Genomic DNA, 26,900 nt, shown 5'->3' on the forward strand with positions numbered 1-26,900 from the left:
TATCCTCCAATAGTTGTGTGTATCTTACCCTAACTGCATCCTCTTTTAGTTTATACACCTTCACCTCTCTCTTACTTGCTGCTTCTGTTTTCCTTGTATCCCATCTACCTTTTACTCTCACTGTAGCTACAACTAAAAAGTGATCTGATATATCTGTGGCCCCTCTATAAACATGTACATCCTAAGTCTACTCAACAGTCTTTTGTCTACCAATACATAGTCCAACAAACTACTGTCATTAAACCCTATATCATATCTTCTGTACTTATTTATCCTCTTTTTCTTGAAATACGTATTACCTATAACTAAACCCCTTTCTATACAAAGTTCAGTCAAAGGCCCCCCCCATTATCATTTACACCTGGCAACCCAAACTTACCTACCACACCCTCTCTAAATGTTTCTCCTACTTTAGTCTCAATGTAGGGTGAGAGGTGAATTTTATTTGCTGGAAATCAGGTTTGTGAAGTATGGTAGCTAGCCAAGGCAGCCTTCCCCGCCCCATCTGCCCCACCTCACCCACATGTAATACATATAAACAAACCAGGCAAAAACGTCTGGTGTTTGTTCATGCACATTTGTATTATACCATAATTCAAACACTTTACATTGTATACAAGTTATTTCCACGTTGATACATTAGAATAAATAAAGACCAACACTGCCATTCTCATGTAATTTGTAGAAGGAATGATGCACTGACAAATTATTATTATTACAAATTATTATTATTACAAGTTGTTGTTATTATTACTAGTTGTTATTATTATTACAAGTTATTTTTACAGCGGAACCTCGGGTAACGATTTTAAGAAAAACAGTATTGTCAAGGCTAATTTGTGTGATGTGGAAGACAAACAGTTAGGCATGGGTCACTAGGGACATTTTCTATGATTGATTCAATCATGTGTTTGGCCCCACTGTGAAAAAATACCTCCTGGAAAATAAATTGGACCTGAAATGCCTCCAGACTTGCAAGAGCGAATTGTGGGGGAGTTGAGTTTCATAAATCAGTTTTTTTCCTCCTAACACCACTCCTGTCCTCCAGCCCATGGACCAGCAGGTCATTTCAAATTTCAAAAAACTGTACAGCAAAACAGTGTTTCAAAAGTGCTTTGAAGTGACCTCAGACACTGAATTGACCCTAGAGAGCTTTGGAAAGATCACTTCAGTATCCTCAGTTGCATACACCTTACAGGTAAGGCTTGGGAGGGAGTGACTTGCAGGACTTCAAACTCTGATTGGAGGAAATTGTGGCCAGAAAGTGTACGAGAGGGGTTTTGAAGGGTTTGGGGCTAACCCTGAGGAGCCTATACCAGTTGTGGAATCTATTGTGTAATTGGGGAAGTCCATGGGGTTGGAGGTTAGTGGCGAGAGTTGGTGGAGGACGACGATGAAGAGCTAACCACTGATGAGCTGCAAGAGTATCTGCAACAGCATGAGATCACAGCTAAGGAAATTGCTTCAGAGGAGGGGAGAGAGAGATGAAGGAAGTTCCCTACTTCAACAATTAAGGACATTTGTACAATGTGGACAAAGGTGCAAGCCTTTATGGATGAGCATCACCCTGACACAGCTGTTGCAAGCTGTGCTGGTGACTTTTACAATGACAATGGTGTGTCCCATTTTAGGGAAATTTTAAACCCTTCAGGGTCCAAGGCCAAAATCTGAAGTGGTGCTCCAGTGTCCAAGAAATTTTGAAAAAAAAAAAATTATTTTCCTTACAGAATTAAAGAGTATATTTTTGTGAAGGTAATAAGACAAAAAAAAATTTCTGATCAGTACTTACCGAGATACAGTGCCAAGAAGTTTGTCCAAAATGATGTGGTGGCGGCAACATCGACGAATTCCACATACGCGCATTACATAATTTAGCGGTTTTTATAGTTTTTTCTTTTCTTTTCCAATTTTTTTCTATTCCTACTAACATTTGGGGCCTGAGAGACCAATACTGTATATAACGTATATATATAAACTCACTGTATTGAACACAATAACCACACTAAAGTTATTATATTATTGTTTACCACTGTTGTTTATTACAATAAACATGCACAAATCTTGTATAATACTAATGTTCTATCATATATTTACATATTTACAATCACTGGACATGGTTTTAGAACTGCTGGAGCTTGTGGAACTCCTTGAAACAAGGCACCATGCACAGAGGCACCTTACATTCCTCACACATAAACCGAGTGTCTTTGCATCTTTGTTGCCGTCGTTTTGTTTGTGCACAGACGATGCATCTCTTCTGAGCAAATTTCTTCTGAGTTGAAGGAAGCTGTATTATGAAATGATCACCTTCCCTCCTCAAACGCTTGGGTATATCCTGAGTAATTCGAGGACCTTGTTGTATAGCAGGTGTTCTTACCTGGTACTTCATTATGAGTTGTCTGACAACAGACAAACAAAATTCACCATACGGTGGTCTGTTGCCAGTCTTTATTTGGTACATATTATATGCATTCAGCATTGAAATGTCCATGAGATGGAAGAAAAGTTTCATGTACCACTTGTAACTCTTACGAACACAGTCAACAAAACCAATCTGCATGTCACATTTGTCAACCAAGTGCATGTTTTGTGTATAATCAATCACTGCCACTGGTTTTCGAATACGTTCATTAGTCACTCGATCAACTTTGCCACTGTCTTGAATTTCATTACGGTGAATGGTTGTCAACAATGTGACATCTCGTTTGTCATGCCACCGTAATGCCATGATGTCATTGGCAGTAAACACCTGCACGTCATCACCACGAGCACCTGCGTTGAGCCTGGGCATATGTTTACGATTAGAACGCACTGTGCCACACACATCTGTCTTGTTCACTCGCATGAAATCACTGAGTAATGGGCTTGTGTACCAGTTATCGGTATATAATGTATGCCCCTTACCAAGATAAGGTGCCATCATGTTTCTCACTACGTCACCTGAGATACCCAATAACATCTCGGTATCTTTCAATGTTTTACTTCCCGTGTATACAACAATATCCAACACCAGGCCACTGTCACAGTCACAGAGTACAAACAGTTTTATACCAAAGCGTTTCCTCTTGCTCGGTATATACTGCTTGAATGACAGTCTACCTTTGAACAAAATCAAAGACTCGTCAATTACAAGATTCTTGAATGGATAAAAGTATATGCTGAACTTTTGTTTGAGATACATGAAAACATTTCTAATCTTATATAACCTGTCACTTCTGTCAGGCCTGGTTTTGTCAGAGAAGTGCAACATACGTAAGAGTAAGATAAACCTGTTCAATGGGATGATTTCACTGAAGACTGGGGTAGAAATTAGCCGATCTGTGGACCAGTATGCTTTTATATTATGCTTATAGACATGAGGCATAAGCATTATTGTTGCAAAAAGCAAAGACATTTCTGCAACAGTCGTCTCTTTCCACCTGTGTAGTCTTGACTGTGGTGATATGATCATATTTGCCATGGTGTACTCAAAATACTATTTACTTTCCCTGACAATAGTTTCCATCAATGGCTGGTCAAAGAATAATTCAAAGAATTCCAGTTCCTTGGCCGTGGTTCCAAGGGGACAAGTAGGTAGAATTCCACTTTGAGAGTCATCGAAGTGGTGAGGCTTGGGAAGAAAATTGGGATTTTGCTGCCAATCCCACATACGGTTTGCTGGTGGATACTGGACATCATAGGCTGGTTGTGTGGGTGGTTGTGGTTGTGGTGGGCTGGTGGCTGACGCTCCGCTTTGTCCTTGAACTGACGAGTCAGCAGTGTGGGTCCCAGCGTGGGCTGGTGAGTCACGCATGGCGGTGCCACTAGGACCATCCACTGATGCCTGTGGTCTATCCATGCCAAGTGTAGCCACCACATCATCCTCACTATCACTACCTAAAACTGGTGTAGGGCCACGGGATGTACTCCAGGATGTACTCCGTCCCCTGGGCACAGCATAGGGTACACTACCCGAGCGCATGCGGCGGCGAACATACCGACGCTTCACTGGTGAATATGATTCCTCACTATCACTACTCGAATGATCGTCGAGCGCAATAAAATCACAATCCACATCACTATCATCATCATTACTGAAGTCAGAGGCCTGGCCACGCGAAAATATTAGTTTTCTCTTGCGTTGAGGCACAACCGACCGTGAGTCACGAGTGCCCACACCAGAGGTAGAAGGTTGAGGATTGTCAGGGTTTTCTGCACTATTATTGATATCCTGGTCATTCTTTTCGGTCACTAACTGATCAAAGCCGTAGAATTCGTCTTCATTTCCACTTCCATCAGTGTCAGAACTATCAGATAGGAAGAGGAGAGTCCCAATTTTCCGGGGAGTGAGAGCTGACTTGCGACAAGGCATGGTGAACAAGGGTAACTGAGCCGGCATTCCCACAATGCTATGCGGGCGCCTAGATATTTTGTTTATGGCGCACACCTACCATGCAGACTCTTTCTCTCACATGTAGGCCTATGAGCGCTTTCGCGCTAAATTTGACGGCGCTAGAATTTTGCCGTAGATCTATGGTTTGGACACTCAACGTGAAGCCATAGATCTACGGGACGGACCCTGAAAGGGTTAAAGGAACGCCAGAAAGAGAGTTCTATGGACAGATTTTTGGTGTGACAGAGGTCCAGTGACTGTCAAGTTGTTCCCAGTGGCATTAAAAAACAAAGAAGGGAAGTAACCCCAGAAAAGGACTTGCTACCTAAAGTCCTTATGGAAAGGGATTCCCCTTCCAAACAATAATACACCTACATCATCTTCCCTCCTCCCATCTCATCAATCATCAATAAATCTTCAATAAAGGTAAGTGTCATTTATTTTTCATGTATTTATTCTTCATGTATTTATTCTTCATGTCTCATTGTTTTCTGTGTAGGAAAATGTATATTTCATGTGAAAAAAAAAATACTTTTGGGTGTATGGAACGGATTAATTGGATTTCCATTATTTCTTATGGGGAAAATTAATTCGGCTGACAATAAAATCGGTTAAGAACAAGCTCTCTGGAACGGATTAACCCTTTCAGGGTCCAAGGCCAAAATCTGAAGTCACGCACCAGTGTCCAAGAAATTATGAAAAAAAAAAAAAATGATTTTTTCTTACAGAATTAAAGAGCATATTTTTGTGAAGGTAATAAAACAAAAAAAAAATAGAATCTGATCAGTACTTACCGAGATACAGTGCCAAGAAGTTTATAGAAAATGATGTGGTGGTGGCAACATCGACGAATTCCACATACGCGTATTATATTATTTTGTTGTTTTAGTTGTTTTTTCTTTTCTTTTCCAATTTTTTTCTATTCCTACTAACATTTGGGGCCTGAGAGACCAATACTGTATATAATTGATATATATAAACTCACTGTATTGAACACAATAACTGCACTAAAGTTATTATCATATTGTTTACCACTGTTGTTTATTACAATAAACATGCACAAATATTGTATAATACTAATGTTCTATCATATATTTACATATTTACAATCACTGGACATGGTTTTAGAACTGCTGGAGCTTGTGGAACTCCTTGAAACAAGGCACCATGCACAGAGGCACCTTACATTCCTCGCACATAAACCGAGTGTCTTTGCGTCTTTGTTGCTGTCGTTTTGTTTGTGCACAGACGATGCATCTCTTCTGAGCAAATTTCTTTTGAGTTGAAGGAAGCTGTATTATGAAATGATCATCTTCTCTCCTCAAACGCTTGGGTATATCGTGATGAATTCGAGGACCATGTTGTATTGCAGGTGTTCTTACCTGGTACTTCATTATGAGTTGTCTGACAACAGACAAACAAAATTCACCATACGGTGGTCTGTTACCAGTCTTTATTTGGTACATATTATATGCATTCAGCATTGAAATGTCCATGAGATGGAAGAAAAGTTTCATGTACCACTTGTAACTCTTACGAACACAGTCAACAAAACTAATCTGCATGTCACACTTGTCAACCAAGCACATGTTTTGTGTATAATCAATCACTGACACTGGTTTTCGAATACGTTCATTAGTCAGTCGATCAACTTTGCCACTGTCTTGCATTTCATTACGGTGAATGGTTGTCAACAATGTGACATCTCGTTTGTCATGCCACCGTAATGCCATGATGTCATTGGCAGTAAACACCTGCACGTCATCACCACGAACACCTGCGTTGAGCCTGGGCATATGTTTACGATTAGAACGCACTGTGCCACACACATCTGTCTTGTTCACTCGCATGAAATCACTGAGTAATGGGCTTGTGTACCAGTTATCGGTATATAATGTATGGCCCTTACCAAGATAAGGTGCCATCATGTTTCTCACTACGTCACCTGAGATACCCAATAACATCTTGGTATCTTTCAATGTTTTACTACCCGTGTATACAACAATATCCAACACCAGGCCACTGTCACAATCACAGAGTACAAACAATTTTATACCAAAGCGGTTCCTCTTGCTTGGTATATACTGCTTGAATGACAGTCTACTTTTGAACAAAATCAAAGACTTGTCAATTACAAGATTCTTGAATGGATAAAAGTATATCCTGAACTTTTGTTTGAGATACATGAAAACATTTCTAATCTTGTATAACCTGTCACTTCTGTCAGGCCTGGTTTTGTCAGAGAAGTGCAACATACGTAACAGTAAGATAAACCTGTTCACTGGTATTATTTCACTGAAGGATGGGGTAGAAATTAGCCGATCTGTGGACCAGTATGCTTTTATATTATGCTTATAGACGTGAGGCATAAGCATTATTGTTGCAAAAAGCAAATACATTTCTGCAACAGTCGTCTCTTTCCACCTGTGTAGTCTTGACTGTGGTGATAAGATCGTATTTGCCATGGTGTACTGAAAATACTTATTACTTTCCCTGGCAATAATTTCCATCAATGGCTGGTCAAAGAATAATTCAAAGAATTCCAGTTCATTGGCCGTGGTTCCAAGGGGACAGGTAGGTAGAATTTCACTTTGAGAGTCATCAAAGTGGTGAGGCTTGGGAACAAAATTGGGATTTTGCTGCCAATCCCACATACGGTTTTGTGGTGGATACTGGACATCGTAGGCTGGTTGTACGGGCGGTTGTGGTTGTGGCGGGCTGGTGGCTGACGCTCCGCTTTGTCCTTGAACTGACGAGTCAGCAGCGTGGGTCCCCGCGTGGCACGGTGAGTCACGCATGGCGGTGCCACTACCACCACCAGCACCACTAACACCATCCACTGATGCCTGTGGCCCATCCATGCCAAGTGTAGCCACATCATCCTCCCTATCACTACCTAAAACGGGTGTAGGGCCACGGGATGTACTCCGGGATGTACTCCGTCCCCTGGGCACAGCATAGGGTACACTACCCGAGCGCATGCGGCGGCAAACATACCGACGCTTCACTGGTGAACATGATTCCTCACTATCACTACTCGAATGATCGTCGAGCGCAATAAAATCACAATCCACGTCAGAATCATCGTCATTACTGAAGTCAGAGGCCTGGCCACGGGAAAATATTAGTTTTCTCTTACGTTTAGGAACACCCGACCGTGAGTCATGAGTGCCCACACCAGAGGTAGAAGGTCGAGGATCGTCAGGGTTTTCTGCACTATTATCGATATCCTGGTCATTATTTTCGGTCACTAACTTATCAAAGCCGTAGAATTCGTCTTCATTTCCACTTCCATCAGTGTCAGAACTATCAGACAGGAAGAGGAGAGTCCCAATTTTCCGGGGAGTGAGAGCTGACTTACGACGAGGCATGGTGAACAAGGGTGACTGAGCCGGCGTTCCCACAATGCTATGCAGGCGCCTAGATTTTTTGTTTATGGCGCACACCCACGGTGCAGACCCATTCTCTCACATGTAGGCCTATGAGCGCTTTCGTGCTAAATTTGACGGCGCTAGAATTTTGGCATAGATCTACGGTTTGGACACTCACCGTAAAGCCGTAGATCTACGGGACGGACCCTGAAAGGGTTAAACAATAAATTTGAACATTTCAATTTTGAAGCATTATAGTTTTACAATTTTGTAACATTACAGTTAGTAATATAACATAATGATCAGTGTACTATATGTAGTCGTACATGGAAAATATTCAAGTGCCAGGCCATTAATTTACACACTGCTATTACTTCTTGTTGGATTAAGAGATGTGGAAGGAAATGTTGAATGAACTCAGTAAAAGGCATAGGACTGTAAGTACAGCTAGAAAACATTGTTAATATTTGTATTCCACAGCTTTAATCCAGAGTATGTATAGAAGTCATCAACAGGAAATTGGACAAGTTTCTGCAGGAGCTACAAGATAAGGCAAGTTGTGATAGATTTGTAGGCCTGAGGGCTGTAACATTAGCAGCCTAGGTAAGCAGGCAGTCTCAAGAGAAATGTAATATCAGGCTGTGCTGAGAGAGTAGAAGAACTCTTGAAGGCAGTCATAGTATGAGCTACTAGTACCTGTCAAGACCAGTATAGATGACAGGGACAAGTAAATAGTTTTTAATTGTTTATGTTGGTGAAATGTATCAAGGTAAGTTTTGGTGATGGATTCTTTGGTACACTCTTTAAAGGAACTTTGGGTTGTTAAAATTATTGTCTCATTAATTAAGTACAGTATTTTTTTCTTTCACAGAGACATAGATGTCCTGGTCGCCAAAAGAAGGATTTATCTTCACCAGTGTTTTCAGAACTTGTAGAGCCACTTCAGAAAATAAGTGAGTTATAATGTATAATACTAACACAGTGGAACCTCTACTTACGAGTGCATCCACGTGCGAGTTTTTCAAGATATGAGCAGCTGTTCAGTCGATTTTTTGCTTTCAGACGCGAGCAGAATTTCCAGATGCGAGTGGGCCTCAAGGAAGGTTAATTGACATTGGTGAGGGGGCTCTTGCTCTTGATCTAGAGAATTGAATCTCAGTTGTTTGTTGAACTATCTTATTAAAACGTGGGCAATGTATGATGAAAAGATGCTTCTTAACGTACACCAAAAATGAAAGAAATCGGACAATAAATAATGGAGTTCACTTCTCAGCCATTAGCCTCCCCTTAGCGGTATATTTTCGTATGGTTTTTATGGTTGTATTCTCATTTTATTTGGTCTCATGTGATAGAATGGAAGATATACTACAAAAATAAATATGATTTTAATTGGTTTCACAATGAAAAGTACCTTGAAATTGAGCTCAAAAGAGCAGAAATGTTCGATTCTTTGGCGACATCAGTGGTAGACATCATGAGGTAGCAGTGGCAGACAACATGAAGCAGCAGTGACAGACATGAAACAGCAGTGACAGACAACATTGAGGTAGCAGTGGCAGACAACATGAGGTAGCAGTGACAGACAACATGAAGCAGCAGTGACAGACAACATAAGGTAGCACTGGCAGACATCATGAAGCAGCAGTGACAGACAACATGAAGCAGCAGTGGCAGACAACATGAAGCAGCAGTGGCAGACATCATGAGGTAGCAGTCATAAACAACATGAAGCAGCAGTGGCAGACATTATGAGGTAGCAGTGGCAGACAACATGAAGCAGCAGTGGCAGACATCATGAAGCAGCAGTGGCAGACAACATGAGGTAGCAGTGGCAGACAACATGAAGCAGCAGTGGCAGATGTTATGAGGTAGCAGTGGCAGACAACATGAAGCAGCAGTGGCAGACATCATGAGGTAGCAGTGGCAGACATCATGAGGTAGCAGTGGCAGACAACATGATGTAGCAGTGGCAGACAACATGAAGCAGCAGTGGCAGACATGAGGTAGCAGTGGCAGACAACATGAAGTAGCAGTGGCAGACATGAGGTAGCAGTGACAGACAACATGAAGCAGCAGTGGCAGACAACATGAAGTAGCAGTGACAGACAACATGAAGCAGCAGTGGTAGACAACATGAAGCAGCAGTAGCAGACAACATGAGGTAGCAGTGGTAGACAACATGAAGCAGCAGTGGTAGACAACATGAAGCAGCAGTGGCAGACAACATGAGGTAGCAGTGACAGACAACATGAAGCAGCAGTGGTAGACAACATGAAGCAGCAGTAGCAGACAACATGAAGCAGCAGTGGCAGACAACATGAAGTAGCAGTGGTAGACAACATGAAGCAGCAGTGACAGACAACATGAAGCAGCAGTGGTAGACAACATGAAGCAGCAGTGGCAGACAACATGAAGTAGCAGTGACAGACAACATGAAGCAGCAGTGGCAGACAACATGAAGCAGCAGTGGCAGACAACATGAAGCAGCAGTGGCAGACAACATGAAGCAGCAGTGGCAGACAACATGAAGCAGCAGTGGCAGACATCATGAAGTAGCAGTGACAGACAACATGAAGCAGCAGTGGCAGACAACATGAAGCAGCAGTGGCAGACAACATGAAGTAGCAGTGACAGACAACATGAAGCAGCAGTGGCAGACAACATGAAGCAGCAGTGGCAGACAACATGAAGCAGCAGTGGCAGACAACATGAAGCAGCAGTGGCAGACATCATGAAGTAGCAGTGACAGACAACATGAAGCAGCAGTGGCAGACAACATGAAGCAGCAGTGGTAGACAACATGAAGCAGCAGTGGCAGACAACATGAAGTAGCAGTGACAGACAACATGAAGCAGCAGTGGCAGACAACATGAAGCAGCAGTGGCAGACAACATGAAGCAGCAGTGGCAGACAACATGAAGCAGCAGTGGCAGACAACATGAAGCAGCAGTGGCAGACATCATGAAGTAGCAGTGACAGACAACATGAAGCAGCAGTGGCAGACAACATGAAGCAGCAGTGGCAGACAACATGAAGTAGCAGTGACAGACAACATGAAGCAGCAGTGGCAGACAACATGAAGCAGCAGTGGCAGACAACATGAAGCAGCAGTGGCAGACAACATGAAGTACCAGTGACAGACAACATGAAGCAGCAGTGGTAGACCACATGAAGCAGCAGTGGCAGACAACATGAAGCAGCAGTGGCAGACAACATGAAGCAGCAGTGGCAGACAACATGAAGCAGCAGTGGCAGACATCATGAGGTAGCAGTGGCAGACAACATGAGGTAGCAGTGGCAGACATCATGAGGTAGCAGTGGCAGACATCATGAAGCAGCAGTGGCAGACATGAGGTAGCAGTGGCAGACAACATGAAGCAGCAGTGGCAGACAACATGAAGCAGCAGTGACAGACAACATGAAGCAGCAGTGACAGACAACATGAAGCAGCAGTGGTAGACAACATGAAGCAGCAGTGGCAGACAACATGAAGCAGCAGTGGCAGACAACATGAGGTAGCAGTGGCAGACAACATGAAGCAGCAGTGGTAGACAACATGAAGCAGCAGTGGCAGACAACATGAAGCAGCAGTGGCAGACAACATGAAGCAGCAGTGACAGACAACATGAAGCAGCAGTGGCAGACAACATGAAGCAGCAGTGGTAGACAAGATGGAGCAGCAGTGGCAGACAACATGAGGTAGCAGTGGTAGACAACATGAAGCAGCAGTGACAGACAACATGAAGCAGCAGTGACAGACAACATGAAGCAGCAGTGGCAGAGAACATGAAGTAGCAGTGGCAGACAACATGAAGCAGCAGTGACAGACAACATGAAGCAGCAGTGACAGACAACATGAAGCAGCAGTGACAGACAACATGAAGCAGCAGTGGCAGAGAACATGAAGTAGCAGTGACAGACAACATGAAGCAGCAGTGACAGACAACATGAAGCAGCAGTGACAGACAACATGAAGCAGCAGTGACAGACAACATGAAGCAGCAGTGACAGACAACATGAAGCAGCAGTGGTAGACAACATGAAGCAGCAGTGACAAACAACATGAAGCAGCAGTGACAGACAACATGAGGTAGCAGTGGTAGACAACATGAAGCAGCAGTGACAGACAACATGAAGCAGCAGTGAGAGACAACATGAAGCAGCAGTGGCAGACAACATGAGGTAGCAGTGGTAGACAACATGAAGCAGCAGTGGCAGACAACATGAAGTAGCAGTGACAGACAACATGAGGTAGCAGTGGTAGACAACATGAAGCAGCAGTGACAAACAACATGAAGCAGCAGTGGCAGACAACATGAAGTAGCAGTGGTAGACAACATGAAGCAGCAGGGGTAGACAACATGAAGCAGCAGTGGTAGACAAAATGAAGCAGCAGTGGCAGACATCATGAAGCAGCAGTGGCAGACATGAAGTAGCAGTGGCAGACAACATGAAGCAGCAGTGGCAGACAACATGAAGCAGCAGTGGCAGACAACATGAAGCAGCAGTGACAGACAACATGAAGCAGCAGTGACAGACAACATGAAGCAGCAGTGACAGACAACATGAAGCAGCAGTGACAGACAACATGAAGCAGCAGTGACAGACATCATGAGGTAGCAGTGGTAGACAACATGAAGCAGCAGTGGCAGACATCATGAGGTAGCAGTGGCAGATAACATGAAGTAGCAGTGACAGACAACATGAAGCAGCAGTGACAGACAACATGAGGTAGCAGTGACAGACAACATGAAGCAGCAGTGGTAGACAACATGAAGCAGCAGTGGCAGACAACATGAGGTAGCAGTGACAGACAACATGAAGCAGCAGTGGTAGACAACATGAAGCAGCAGTGGCAGACAACATGAAGCAGCAGTGACAGACAACATGAAGCAGCAGTGACAGACAACATGAAGCAGCAGTGGCAGACAACATGAAGCAGCAGTGACAGACAACATGAAGCAGCAGTGACAGACAACATGAAGCAGCAGTGACAGACAACATGAAGCAGCAGTGACAGACAACATGAAGCAGCAGTGGTAGACAACATGAAGCAGCAGTGACAGACAACATGAAGCAGCAGTGGCAGACAACATGAGGTAGCAGTGGCAGACATCATGAGGTAGCAGTGGTAGACAACATGAAGCAGCAGTGACAGACAACATGAAGCAGCAGTGGTAGACAACATGAAGCAGCAGTGACAGACAACATGAAGCAGCAGTGGCAGACAACATGAGGTAGCAGTGGCAGACAACATGAAGCAGCAGTGGCAGACATGAGGTAGCAGTGGCAGACAACATGAAGCAGCAGTGACAGACAACATGAAGCAGCAGTGGCAGACAACATGAGGTAGCAGTGGCAGACAACATGAAGCAGCAGTGGCAGACATGAGGTAGCAGTGGCAGACAACATGAAGCAGCAGTGACAGACAACATGAAGCAGCAGTGGCAGACAACATGAAGCAGCAGTGGCAGACAACATGAAGCAGCAGTGGCAGACAACATGAAGCAGCAGTGGCAGACAACATGAAGTAGCAGTGGCAGACAACATGAAGCAGCAGTGGCAGACATCATGAGGTAGCAATGGCAGACATCATGAGGTAGCAGTGGCAGACAACATGATGTAGCAGTGGCAGACATCATGAGGTAGCAATGGCAGACATCATGAGGTAGCAGTGGCAGACAACATGATGTAGCAGTGGCAGACATGAGGTAGCAGTGACAGACAACATGAAGCAGCAGTGGCAGACAACATGAAGTAGCAGTGACAGACAACATGAAGCAGCAGTGGCAGACATGAGGTAGCAGTGACAGACAACATGAAGCAGCAGTGACAGACAACATGAAGCAGCAGTGACAGACAACATGAAGTAGCAGTGACAGACAACATGAAGCAGCAGTGACAGACAACATGAAGCAGCAGTGGCAGACAACATGAAGTAGCAGTGACAGACAACATGAAGCAGCAGTGGTAGACAACATGAAGCAGCAGTGGTAGACAACATGAAGCAGCAGTGGCAGACAACATGAAGCAGCAGTGGCAGACAACATGAAGCAGCAGTGGCAGACAACATGAAGTAGCAGTGGCAGACAACATGAAGCAGCAGTGACAGACAACATGAAGTAGCAGTGGCAGACAACATGAAGTAGCAGTGGTAGACAACATGAAGTAGCAGTGACAGACAACATGAAGCAGCAGTGGTAGACAACATGAAGCAGCAGTGGTAGACATCATGAAGCAGCAGTGGCAGACAACATGAAGTAGCAGTGGCAGACATGAGGTAGCAGTGACAGACAACATGAAGCAGCAGTGGCAGACAACATGAAGTAGCAGTGACAGACAACATGAAGCAGCAGTGGTAGACAACATGAAGCAGCAGTGGCAGACAACATGAAGCAGCAGTGGCAGACAACATGAAGCAGCAGTGACAGACAACATGAAGCAGCAGTGGCAGACATGAGGTAGCAGTGGCAGACAACATGAAGCAGCAGTGACAGACAACATGAAGCAGCAGTGGCAGACAACATGAAGCAGCAGTGGCAGACAACATGAGGTAGCAGTGGCAGACATCATGAGGTAGCAGTGGCAGACATCATGAAGCAGCAGTGGCAGACATGAGGTAGCAGTGGCAGACAACATGAAGCAGCAGTGGCAGACAACATGAAGCAGCAGTGACAGACAACATGAAGCAGCAGTGACAGACAACATGAAGCAGCAGTGGCAGACAACATGAAGCAGCAGTGGCAGACAACATGAGGTAGCAGTGGCAGACAACATGAAGCAGCAGTGACAAACAACATGAAGCAGCAGTGGCAGACAACATGAAGCAGCAGTGACAGACAACATGAAGCAGCAGTGGCAGACAACATGAAGCAGCAGTGGTAGACAAGATGGAGCAGCAGTGGCAGACAACATGAGCTAGCAGTGGTAGACAACATGAAGCAGCAGTGACAGACAACATGAAGCAGCAGTGACAGACAACATGAAGCAGCAGTGGCAGAGAACATGAGGTAGCAGTGGTAGACAACATGAAGCAGCAGTGGTAGACAACATGAAGCAGCAGTGACAAACAACATGAAGCAGCAGTGACAGACAACATGAGGTAGCAGTGGTAGACAACATGAAGCAGCAGTGACAGACAACATGAAGCAGCAGTGGCAGACAACATGAAGCAGCAGTGGCAGACAACATGAAGCAGCAGTGACAGACAACATGAAGCAGCAGTGGCAGACAACATGAAGCAGCAGTGACAGACAACATGAAGCAGCAGTGGCAGACAACATGAAGCAGCAGTGGCAGACAACATGAAGCAGCAGTGGCAGACAACATGAGGTAGCAGTGGCAGACAACATGAAGCAGCAGTGGCAGACAACATGAAGCAGCAGTGGCAGACAACATGAAGCAGCAGTGACAGACAACATGAAGCAGCAGTGACAGACAACATGAAGCAGCAGTGGCAGACAACATGAAGCAGCAGTGGCAGACAACATGAAGCAGCAGTGGCAGACAACATGAAGCAGCAGTGGCAGACAACATGAGGTAGCAGTGGCAGACAACATGAAGCAGCAGTGACAGACAGCATGAAGCAGCAGTGGCAGACAACATGAAGCAGCAGTGGCAGACAACATGAGGTAGCAGTGGCAGACAACATGAAGCAGCAGTGGCAGACAACATGAAGCAGCAGTGACAGACAACATGAAGCAGCAGTGACAGACATCATGAAGCAGCAGTGACAGACAACATGAAGCAGCAGTGACAGACATCATGAAGCAGCAGTGACAGACAACATGAAGCAGCAGTGGCAGACAACATGAAGTAGCAGTGACAGACAACATGAAGTAGCAGTGGTAGACCACATGAAGCAGCAGTGGCAGACAACATGAAGCAGCAGTGGCAGACAACATGAGGTAGCAGTGGCAGACAACATGAAGCAGCAGTGACAGACAACATGAGGTAGCAGTGGCAGACAACATGAAGCAGCAGTGGCAGACAACATGAAGCAGCAGTGACAGACAACATGAAGCAGCAGTGGCAGACAACATGAAGCAGCAGTGACAGACAACATGAAGCAGCAGTGACAGACATCATGAAGCAGCAGTGACAGACAACATGAAGCAGCAGTGGCAGACAACATGAAGCAGCAGTGGCAGACAACATGAAGCAGCAGTGGCAGACAACATGAAGTAGCAGTGACAGACAACATGAAGCAGCAGTGGTAGACCACATGAAGCAGCAGTGGCAGACAACATGAAGCAGCAGTGGCCGACATCATGAAGTAGCAGTGGCAGACAACATGAAGCAGCAGTGGCAGACAACATGAAGCAGCAGTGGCAGACAACATGAAGCAGCAGTGGCCGACATCATGAAGTAGCAGTGGCAGACAACATGAAGCAGCAGTGGCAGACAACATGAAGCAGCAGTGGCAGACATCATGAAGTAGCAGTGGCAGACAACATGAAGCAGCAGTGGTAGACAACATGAGGTAGCAGTGACAGACAACATGAAGCAGCAGTGGCAGACATCATGAAGTAGCAGTGACAGACAACATGAAGCAGCAGTGGTAGACAACATGAAGCAGCAGTGGCAGACAACATGAAGCAGCAGTGGTAGACCACATGAAGCAGCATTGGCAAAGTGTAGCATTAGGAGTGTAGCAATTAAGTGAATCTTTAAGAGTGTAGCACTTATAAGTCACTCTGTCTGACTTTTTTGGGTTATCCTAGGTTCTCTACACGTGTAGTCAGGAGCAGGAATGGCCGCTGTGGTGGCCCTATAAACCCCAACAACAATGGCTGCTTTCACCACCACTAACCACATACCTAATGACATGTATTTTATTCATTCTAGTGTATATATCATGTTTGTATGTTATTAATACATGTGTATTGTTTATTATGTCATATTACATGAATTGTCATAGATAAATAAGCTGTAGAGTTGATATTAGGGAAATTATTGAAGTATTTTCTCATGCCTGGAATTCCACTGGAACGAATTAATTCCATTTCACTTAATTTAAATGTGGAAAATTGACTCTGCATACGAGCAAATTCACTTGTGAGCAAGGTCGTGGAATGGATTAAACTTGTAAGTAGAGGTTCCACTGTACTGTAATAAAGTTTTATTCCTTTTCTTTAGTCTTTTACCATTCATTGTCTTAATTTTACATATTTCCTTTATTAACCTTTTCAGGGTCCAGACCTCCGATCCAAAACTTGTCCACAGGGTCCAAGAATTTTCTTATAAAATGGTAGAGATTCTTTTTCTGAAGGTAATAAAACAAAAAGTACGAATTTTGGTAGAAAATTGACAAAATTACGCTATCGTGAATTTTGCTGTGTCAGTGATATTTGCACATCAGTGATATTGCCCACTTTGACTCCTGTTTGAGGCCAATTACATTACAGCCTCTCCTCACTTAGCGACGTACTCGTTTATCGATGACTCGGACTTACAGCGGGCTCGCTGACCAGTATATGTACCTAACTAATGTATATTAGAGCTGATTGTATCTATTCTGTTTATTACAATATACAGTACACTACTGTATAAACATTTAAAAATATACTACCAGAAAGGCATACAAAATGGAAGAATGTAGCAAATAATGTTATAGCTGAGACAATCCCCGGAGGTAGCGCAGATGAAAGGTCACACACACATGAGCTATTAAGTCTCTGCGAAAAACACACCTTAAGCCAGCAGATAGTGGAGCCAACAAGACTAGAAAACACACTCTACCTTATCTTCACAAATAATGAGGACTTGATAAGAGACATAAGAATATCAAAAACAACATATTCCGATCACAACCTAATCAAAGTCCAGACGTATATGCATAGGGGTCCTGATCAGCAGAATGCATGTACCTGTGAAGGTGTCTTCACAAAATACAACTTCAACAACAAGAACATCAACTGGGACCAGGTAAACCATGTCCTAAACGAAACAAGTTGGGAAGATGTCTTAAATGACATGGATCCAAACCAGTGCCTTGAAAGGATCAACTTCCTGGCAGCCGAAGCATGCTCTAGGCATATTCCCCTAAGAAAGAAGAAGAGCAGGAGTAAACTGGAGAGAGAAAGACGCTCCCTCTACAGAAGACGACGAAGAGTCACTGAGCTCCTGAGGAGTGCTAGAATATCTGATACACGAAAGGAGGCGCTGACCAGGGAAGTGGAAACTATCGAACTTAAGTTAAATGATTCTTACAGGAACCAGGAGAGACAGGAGGAGCTTAAAGCAATTAGTGAAATTGAAAGAAATTCAAAATATTTCTTTTCATATGCCAAAAACAAGGCAAATACCACATCTAGTATTGGGCCCTTACTCAGACAGGATGGGACTTACACAGATGACAACAAGGAAATGAGTGAAATATTGAAATCCCAGTATGACTCTGTGTTTAGTGAACCACTAATCGGTCTGAGGATCGACGACCCAAATGGTTTCTTCATGAAAGAGCCTCAAAACTCCATAAATGTATGCCAGATTTCCGACATTACCCTAACTCCGATAGATTTCGAAAAAGCCATTGACAACATGCCCATGCACTCAGCCCCGGGCCCAGACTCATGGAACTCTGTTTTCATTAAGAACTTCAAGAAACCCCTCTCGCTTGCCCTAAGTACACTATGGAGGAGGAGCTTGGACATGGGTGAAATTCCACAGTCACTTAAAACAACGGATATAGCCCCACTCCATAAAGGTGGCAGCAAAACATTAGCTAAGAACTATAGACCAATAGCTCTGATGTCCCACATCATAAAAATCTTTGAAAGAGTGCTAAGAAGCAGGATTGCAAATCACCTGGATTCCCAAAATCCACACAATCCAGGGCAACATGGGTTCAGGGCAGGTCGCTCTTGCCTCTCACAACTACTGGATCACTATGATATGGCCTTGGATGCACTGGAAGAAAATCAGAATGCAGATGTAATATACACAGACTTTGCAAAAGTATTTGACAAATGCAATCATGGTGTAATAGCTCATAAAATACGTGCTAAAGGAATAACTGGGAAAGTGGGGAGATGGATCTTCAACTTCCTAACAAATCGAACACAAAGAGTAGTGGTCAACAGAGTTAAATCGGAGGCTGCCATAGTGAAGAGCTTTGTTCCACAAGGCACAGTACTCGCCCCCATCTTATTCCTTATCCTCATATCAGACATAGACAGAGATATACATCACAGCACCGTATCATCCTTTGCGGATGATACTAGGATCTGCATGAGGCTGTCATCTGCTGAGGATGCGGTTAACCTCCAAGAAGATATCAACAAAGTTTTCCAGTGGGCAACAGTAAACAATATGATGTTCAATGAGGACAAATTCCAACTACTCTGTTATGGAAAACTGGAGGAGGTAATAACTAGAACAGAGTATGCTACAGACTCTGGCCATACAATAGAGCGGAAAAATAATGTAAGGGACCTGGGAGTAGTAATGTCTGAGGATCTTACTTTCAAGGATCACAACAGTGGCACGATCGCACGTGCAAAGAAAATGATAGGATGGATAATAAGAACGTTCAAAACGAAAGTTGCCAAGCCAGTGATGATCCTTTTCAAATCACTTGTTCTCTCTAGGCTGGAATACTGCTGTACATTAACATCTCCATTCAAAGCAGGTGAAATCGCAGATCTAGAGAGTGTACAGAGATCCTTTACTGCACGTATAAGTTGTGTCAAGCACCTTAACTACTGGGAATGCTTGGAAGCACTTGACTTGTACTCGTTGGAACGCAGGTGGGAGAGATATATCATAATCTACACTTGGAAAATCTTGGAAGGAATGGTCCCAAATCTGCACACAGAAATCACTCCCTACGAAAGTAAAAGACTGGGCAGGCAATGCAAAATGCCCCCAATAAAAAGTAGGGGCGCCATTGGTACACTAAGGGAAAACACCATAAGTGTCCGGGGCCCAAGACTGTTCAACAGCCTCCCATCAAGCATTAGGGGAATCACCAATAAACCCCTGGCTGCCTTCAAGAGAGAGCTGGACAGATACCTAAAGTCAGTGCCGGATCAGCCGGGCTGTGGCTCGTATGTTGGACTGCATGCGGCCAGCAGTAACAGGCCCTGATCCATCGGGAGGCCTGGTCATGGACCGGGCCGCAGGGGCGTTGATCCCCGGAATAACCTCCAGGTAACCAGGTAAGGTGTCATTAAAACAATATCAAAGATGGTTGACACAAACCCACTTCCATTATGGTATGCTCCCACTTCGCGACGAATTTATTTACCGACATGGTCCTAGGAACAAAACTCCATCATTAAGTGAGCAGAGGCTGTATTCCAGTTGACCAATTTCTTAGCTGTTTTGCTAGTATCACTTCTATTTATCGACTGAGCACAAGAAACTGCCCAGTCAACTATTTTAGCTACTCAATAAAGTGATCAGAAATTGGTAATTTGGCCAATTTCACACAAAGTTTAAAATATTCCAATTTCAAAATAGGGTCCAGAATAAACAATGCAGGCATTCCTGACACTAAAATAACATTTCCTCTGTATTAGTTATGTTTCCAGGCTTTACAGATGAATTCCATTTTGATTTTTAACCCTTTCAGGGTTTTGGCCTTACTAGTACGGCTTACGCACCAGGGTTTTTGATGTATTAGTGCGCCTAAATTCTAGCACCCTCAAATCTAGTGAGAGAAAGCTGGTAGGCCTACATATGAAAGAATGGGTCTATAAGGTCAGTGTGCATGGTATAAAAAAAATCCTGCAGCACACAGTGCGTAATGAGAAAAAAAAACTTTGACCGTGTTTTTGGATTAAAACGATGACTTTGCACTGTATTTTCGTATGGTATTTATTGTTATATTCTAGTTTTCCTGGCCTCATTTTATAGAATGGAAGACATATTACAGAAATTGAGATGATTTTGACTGGTTTTACAAAGAAAACTACCTTGAAATTGAGCTCAAAGTAGCAGAAATGTTCGATTTTTACCAAAGTTCAAGAGTAAACAAATCATGCTATGCGTCCAATACACGTCAACTGGTGAGTCTAATATTCTTTCACAAGTGCGCTGATATTATTTATACCATTTCTACACCAATGCAGTAGTCTGCATAACAGTAAATCTTCTATTTTTTTGTGAGAATAAAAATTCAAAGTGGAAAGCAAAAGAATGTAAGAGGGGCATGGGGACATGACTAATGAACAGAGGAAATGTTATTTTAGTGCCAGGAATGTCTTTCTTGTTTATTATGGACCCTATTCGGAAATTGGCATCTTTTGAAATTTGTTTGAAATGAGCAAAATTGCTAAATTCTGACCACTGTATTGGATAGTTGAAATCGGTAAGTAGGTGGTTTCTTGTGCTCATTCGATAGAAAAAATGGAGTTCTAGCAAAATAGTTATGATTTTTGTTGACAAGTACACGGGAATTGGCCAAAAATAGGGCTCAAAGTGGGCAAAATTGCCGATGCATTAACATCGTTGAGACCGCTGATTTCGTGAGAGCATGATTCCATAAGTTTTCCATCAAATTTCATATTTTTGGTGTCATTATGATCGGAAAAAGATTATCTTTTCATAAGAATTTTTTTTTTTTTTTTTTTTTTTTTGAAATTTGGCCGACCCTAAGAACAAGTCTCTGAGAGGGCCTGTTGACCCTGAAAGGGTTAATTCACATTAAGAATTTTTATTCACACCAAAAAATAGAAGATTTACTGTCATCCAATATTGTAATAATTGTATAAATAATATCAGCATATTCGTGAATGCACATTAGACCCACCAGCTGATGTGTTCTGGATGCATGATGTGATTTGTTTACTCTTGAACATTGGCAAAAATTGAACTTTTTCACTATTTTGAGCTCAACTTTGAGCTATTTTCAGTGCTAAAACCTATCAAAATCATTTCAGTTTCTGTAATATGTCTTCCATTCTATCAAATGAGACCAAGAGACCACGAATACAACCGTAAAAACCACACAAAAATGCACCACAAAGTCGCTGTTTTAATCCAAAAACACAGTCGCAGTTTTTTTCTCATTGTGCACTGCATGGTGCAGGATTTATTTTATATGGAGCACACTTACCACATAGATGCATTCTCATATCTAGGCCCAAATTTAGTGCTCACAGCTTATCTGAGTGAGCTGAGCTCATGACGTAGTGCTACGGCATTGACCCTGACTTCAAAGCCGTAGAGCTACAGCACGGACCCTCAAGGGGTTAAACTCTTTCATGTATATTATTTATTGTTTCTTTATTCTTTTACATCAGAATGCTAAAAAATGGTGAGAACACACATGCATACACAGACACGCATGCATGTACACACACCCCAGATATAAGTAAAAAGGTACCCTCTTTTTTACGTTGTGAAATTAAAAATACAACATAGTTTTATGTGTAGAGTATTTGGTGGCTGATGACAGTATTAGTGAAGTATCTGAGAACAAGAAAATATATATACAGCAAAAATGTTAGTGATTAGAAAGAATAAGAGAAGAAAAATGGAGACTACCAATATAAAGACAAAGCTGTCAATAGGGAGAAGAATCAATATAAAAACTGATCAGACCAAATTAATTAACATTTTACAGCAAAGTGAGAGTTGACTGGTACATTCTGCATGGTTTGAACTGTTTAAGTTGTAAAGAATGGCATGTTGAACTCGTTAAAGTTAATGAGATCATCAAGAGAAACTTCTAAATCTTGTGCCTAGCCACGGGAGAGATAGAGAGAACCTCAGTCACTGGTACTCAGCACCCCAGATTTGCCTGCCAGCCACATGGATGGGACCATATAATATCCTGGAAGAAAGGTAGACTGCAGCTTTGGGACTATACTTGTGCTTCTGTCCTACCCGTTTGTTATTGAAAGATAGGCATCTGCATGGTTACTATAAGCAGCTGGGGTACAAGTTGATTTCACTCTATATAGAGGGTAACACAATACCAAAGTGCATCAGCAATGTAATTTGTTTTTTTCTTATTAATAGGGGTGTGCCAAAGTAGCAGTGGGTTTCAGCTAATTTTGATGATATTGGTATATGTATTGGCATCTGTCTAGGTATTGGTAGGTCTCAGCTAATTTTGGTGATATTGGTATCTGTATCAGTACGATATTTTGAATGATTTTGTTATGAAGCACCAGGACCCTGCGGTAACCTGCACACTTTGAAGGTACTGTGCATCAGGATTAACATCTGTGGAGTGAACAGTTGTTCTCTTGACACTTTAATTGTAAATCAGTCAATTTTTTTTTTCAACAAACCAGCTGTATCCCACCGAGGCGGGGTGGCCCAAAAGGAAAAACGAAAGTTTCTCCTTTTACATTTAGTAATATATACAGGAGAAGAGGTTACTAGCCTCTTGCTCCCGGCATTTTAGTGGCCTCTTACAACACGCATGGCTTATGGAGGAAGAATTCTGTTCCACTTCCCCATGGAGATAAGAGGAAATAGACAAGAACAAGAACTAGAAAGAAAATAGAAGAAAACCCAGCAGGGTATGTATATATATGCTTGTACATGTATGTGCAATGTGACCTAAGTGTAAGTAGAAGTAGCAAGACGTACCTAAAATCTTGCATGTTTATGAAACAGAAAAAAGGACACCAGCAATCCTACCATCATGTAAAACAATTGCAGGCTTTCATTTTACACTCACTTGGCAGGACAGTAGTACCTCCCTGGGCAGTTGCTGTCTACCAACCTACTACCTAGAAAATCTGTCAGTATCATCTATAAATGCTCTCAGCTCCTTCAAGTACTAATTGTGACATGCTTGTATCAGAAGCCAGACGCAGGTATGGTAGGATTGTAGACAGTAGAGTCGGAGTGCACCTTCTGTGGATTCCATCTCACGCTGGTCTTCAGATGCATGATAAAACTGATGAATTAGCTAAGTTATATGCCTTCAAATAGGGAGTAGATTACAATCATGGACTGTCAGCAGTTTAAGAACAATAATACGAGATGAACTTTATTGACCTAAGACTGAGGAAGATTGACACCAGTCAGCCCATCTGCCATCATTCTATAATGCAAGAGGAGCCACATGTCTATGGTGCATCCAACAAAATAAGCAGACTCTTGGATGTCACTACTGCTCAGCTCTGGCTGGGTTACAAGTACATATCTTGGGGAGGTTAAATCACCACCACCAGACAATGTAGACCAAGTGAAATGTAAACTATGCCAGATGGACTATTGCCACACCTTGCATCATTATGTACTGGAATGTGATAAAATTAATGAATTGAGAGGCAACTCATTTAGAAATGCTAAAGAAATGTCAAAGTATTTTATCCACGGTGGTATATTACAAAGCATTCTGGAAAAATACCCTGACTTTGCTTACTGTAAATTAACCATTACCACTTTTTTTTTTTCTTTCTTTCTTTTTTTTTTTTTTTTGTGTGTGTGTGTGTGTGCGCGTACGTACGTACGTACTCACCTATTTGTGGTTGCAGGGGTTGACTCACAGCTTCGCTGGTCACTACTAGATCCACTCTCTCCCTGTTCCATGAACTTTATTGTATCTCTTCTTAGAGCTATGTATGAATCCTGCCCCTACTGCCGTTACTGACGTTACTTGTCAGCACTTACCAGCCTGATAAGAAGATCTAAAAAATTGTATTATGAAAATAGACTACATAACATCAAAGGTGATATGAAAAAAACCTGGAAAACTCAATGTTTTCTTCACTATAGGAAAAAATCTAGCAAACAGAATACCAAGCACAAACACCTGTCCATCAGACTACCTCATAGGTACCTACCCAGATATGTTATTCCTAGCTCCAACCAACCCCATAGAAGTTACGCTCATCATAAACACCCTTAAAAAGAAGGCAGGAGACATAAACAACTTGCCTGCTTTTATGTACAAAAAAGCTTCTCAAGTATTGTCACCAATTATTGCAATGCTCTTTAACAAATCCATTGAATCATCTACCTTCCCAACAATCCTCAAAATAGCGAGGGTCCCTCTGATCCACAAAGGTGGTGACCAAGCTGACTTGAATACCTATAGACCAATATCTAACTTACCACTGCTCTCTAAAATTTTTGAAAAATTAATTCATATAGGGATCTATTGCTACCTCGTCTCACACAACATATTAAACCCTTATCAGTTTGGATTCAGGAATAATTTAAGCACAAATGATGCTATCATACACATGCTAAAACTAATATATACCGCACTTGAAAAGAAAGAAGTCCCGCTGGGCATTTTCATTGATTTACGTAAAGGTTTCGATACTGTCAACCATGAACTGCTGTACTCCAAATTAACGCACTTTGGTATCAGAGGCCACTCCCTCAACTACTTAAAATCATAGTAACAGAACTCAATATGTGTATGCAAATAATGCAAATTCTTCCACCCAACCAATCACAGTAGGAGTCCTACAAGTCAGTTGAGTCATTCAGTAAGCCATCTTCATCAATGATCTACCGAATGCATCGTAGCTACTCAAACCCATATTATTTGCAGATGACGCTACATATGTCTTTTCCCACCCAAACACACTCATACTAGCAAACACAGTCAATGCCCAATTGCAGAAAATATCTGCCTGGATGATGACTAACAAACTTACCCTGAATACTGATAAAACCTATTTCATTCAGTTTGGAAACAAAGCTGCAAATGATCCAATTAACATAACGCTAAATGGATCATCAGTCACAAGACTCACAGAGGGAAAATTCCTAGGTATCCACCTTAAGTTCCGGACACACATACAACAAATCACCAAGAAAATTTCCAAGACTGTAGGCATACTATCAAAAATAAGGTACTACATTCCACAATCAGCTCTCCTGGCACTGTACCATTCACTCATGTACCCTTATCTTACATATGGAATTTGTGCATGGGGATCAACTACATCCAGTCACCTAAAACCCCTCATAACCCAGCAAAAGGCAGCAGTAAGAATGATAACAAATTCCCACTCCCACCAGCATACTCCACCAATTTTCAAAAGTCAGAATCTGCTCACCATTAAGAACATCCATAGTTATTCATGTGCCTACTACATACACAGAACAATACACGCAAATATAAACCCTCCACTCAAACTTCTCCTCACCAACCTAAACAGGACACATGACCACAACACAAGACACAGATGTCTTTTTGATATACCTCGTGTCCATATGACACTGTGTAAAAGCTCTATGCACATAAAGGGCCCCAAAATTTGGAATTCATTACCAGAAGATATTAAAGTAACCTGGTCTGAAAATCAATTTAAGACTTTTCTCAAAAGCCACTTAATCACCCTAGACTAAATGCTAAATACTCAGTACACACATACTCACCTATGTACTCCCACATCATAACTTCAATAATCACTTTGAACATTTTATCCGTTGTTGACAGGAATATAATTGAATCATTGTTTTCACAAAAAGCATTGTTGAATAGATGAATATATCTTTTTGTCTTATACAAATTTTTATTAACTTATAATTAATAATCTATTGTACAACTATGCAATAATTACTATGCTACTGTACAACTATGATATACTCCTTAGTATTAAGTAGTCTGTAAGCCAATAATGTTAAGTTGGCCCATAATGCCTAGGCATAACAGAGGCTCTCTTTGCATTGCAACCCACTATTGTAAATATAAAATACCAATGTACTGTTTGCAAAGACATAAAATAAATAAATAATAAATAAAGTTAGTAAAGTCATTCAGTAAATCAGTAAGTCAATCGATTCATTCTGTCAGTCAAGTCATTCAGCAAGTCAGTCAAGTCATTCATTAAGTCAATCAAGTCATTCAGTAAGTCAGTCAAGTCATTCAATAAGTCAATAAAGTCATTCTGTCAGTTAAGTCATTCAGTAAATCAGTCAAATCATTCAGTAAGTCAGTCAGGTCATTTAGTAAGTCAGTCAATTCATTCAATTAGTCAATAAAGTCATTCAGTCAGTCGAGTTATTCAGTAAGTCAGTCAAGTCATTCAGTTAGCCAAGTCATTCAATCAGTCAAGTAATTCAGTCAATCAGATCAATCAGTCAAGTCAGTAAGTTAAGTCAGTAAGTCAAGTAATTTATTCAGTGAAGTCAGTAAGTTATTCAGTCAATCCCATAATGCCTAAGCATAAAAGAGGCTCTCTTTGCATTGCAACTCTTTATTGTAAATACATAATCTCATGTACTAT

General features: G+C 42.2%; 1 protein-coding gene across 2 annotated transcripts in view; it reads left to right on the forward strand.

The window, feature by feature from the left end:
- The window catches only part of LOC128688717 (uncharacterized), a 278,982-nt gene that overhangs the window by 177,538 nt on the left and 74,544 nt on the right, over positions 1-26,900 (forward strand). For both annotated transcript variants that reach the window (XM_070087603.1, XM_070087601.1), the window contains one exon: positions 8,615-8,696. In XM_070087603.1, the coding sequence (XP_069943704.1) occupies positions 8,615-8,696 (82 nt within the window). The remainder of the gene's footprint in view (positions 1-8,614; positions 8,697-26,900) is intronic.

Source organism: Cherax quadricarinatus, chromosome 2 (assembly GCF_038502225.1).
Source record: "Cherax quadricarinatus isolate ZL_2023a chromosome 2, ASM3850222v1, whole genome shotgun sequence".
Taxonomy (NCBI): domain Eukaryota; kingdom Metazoa; phylum Arthropoda; class Malacostraca; order Decapoda; family Parastacidae; genus Cherax; species Cherax quadricarinatus.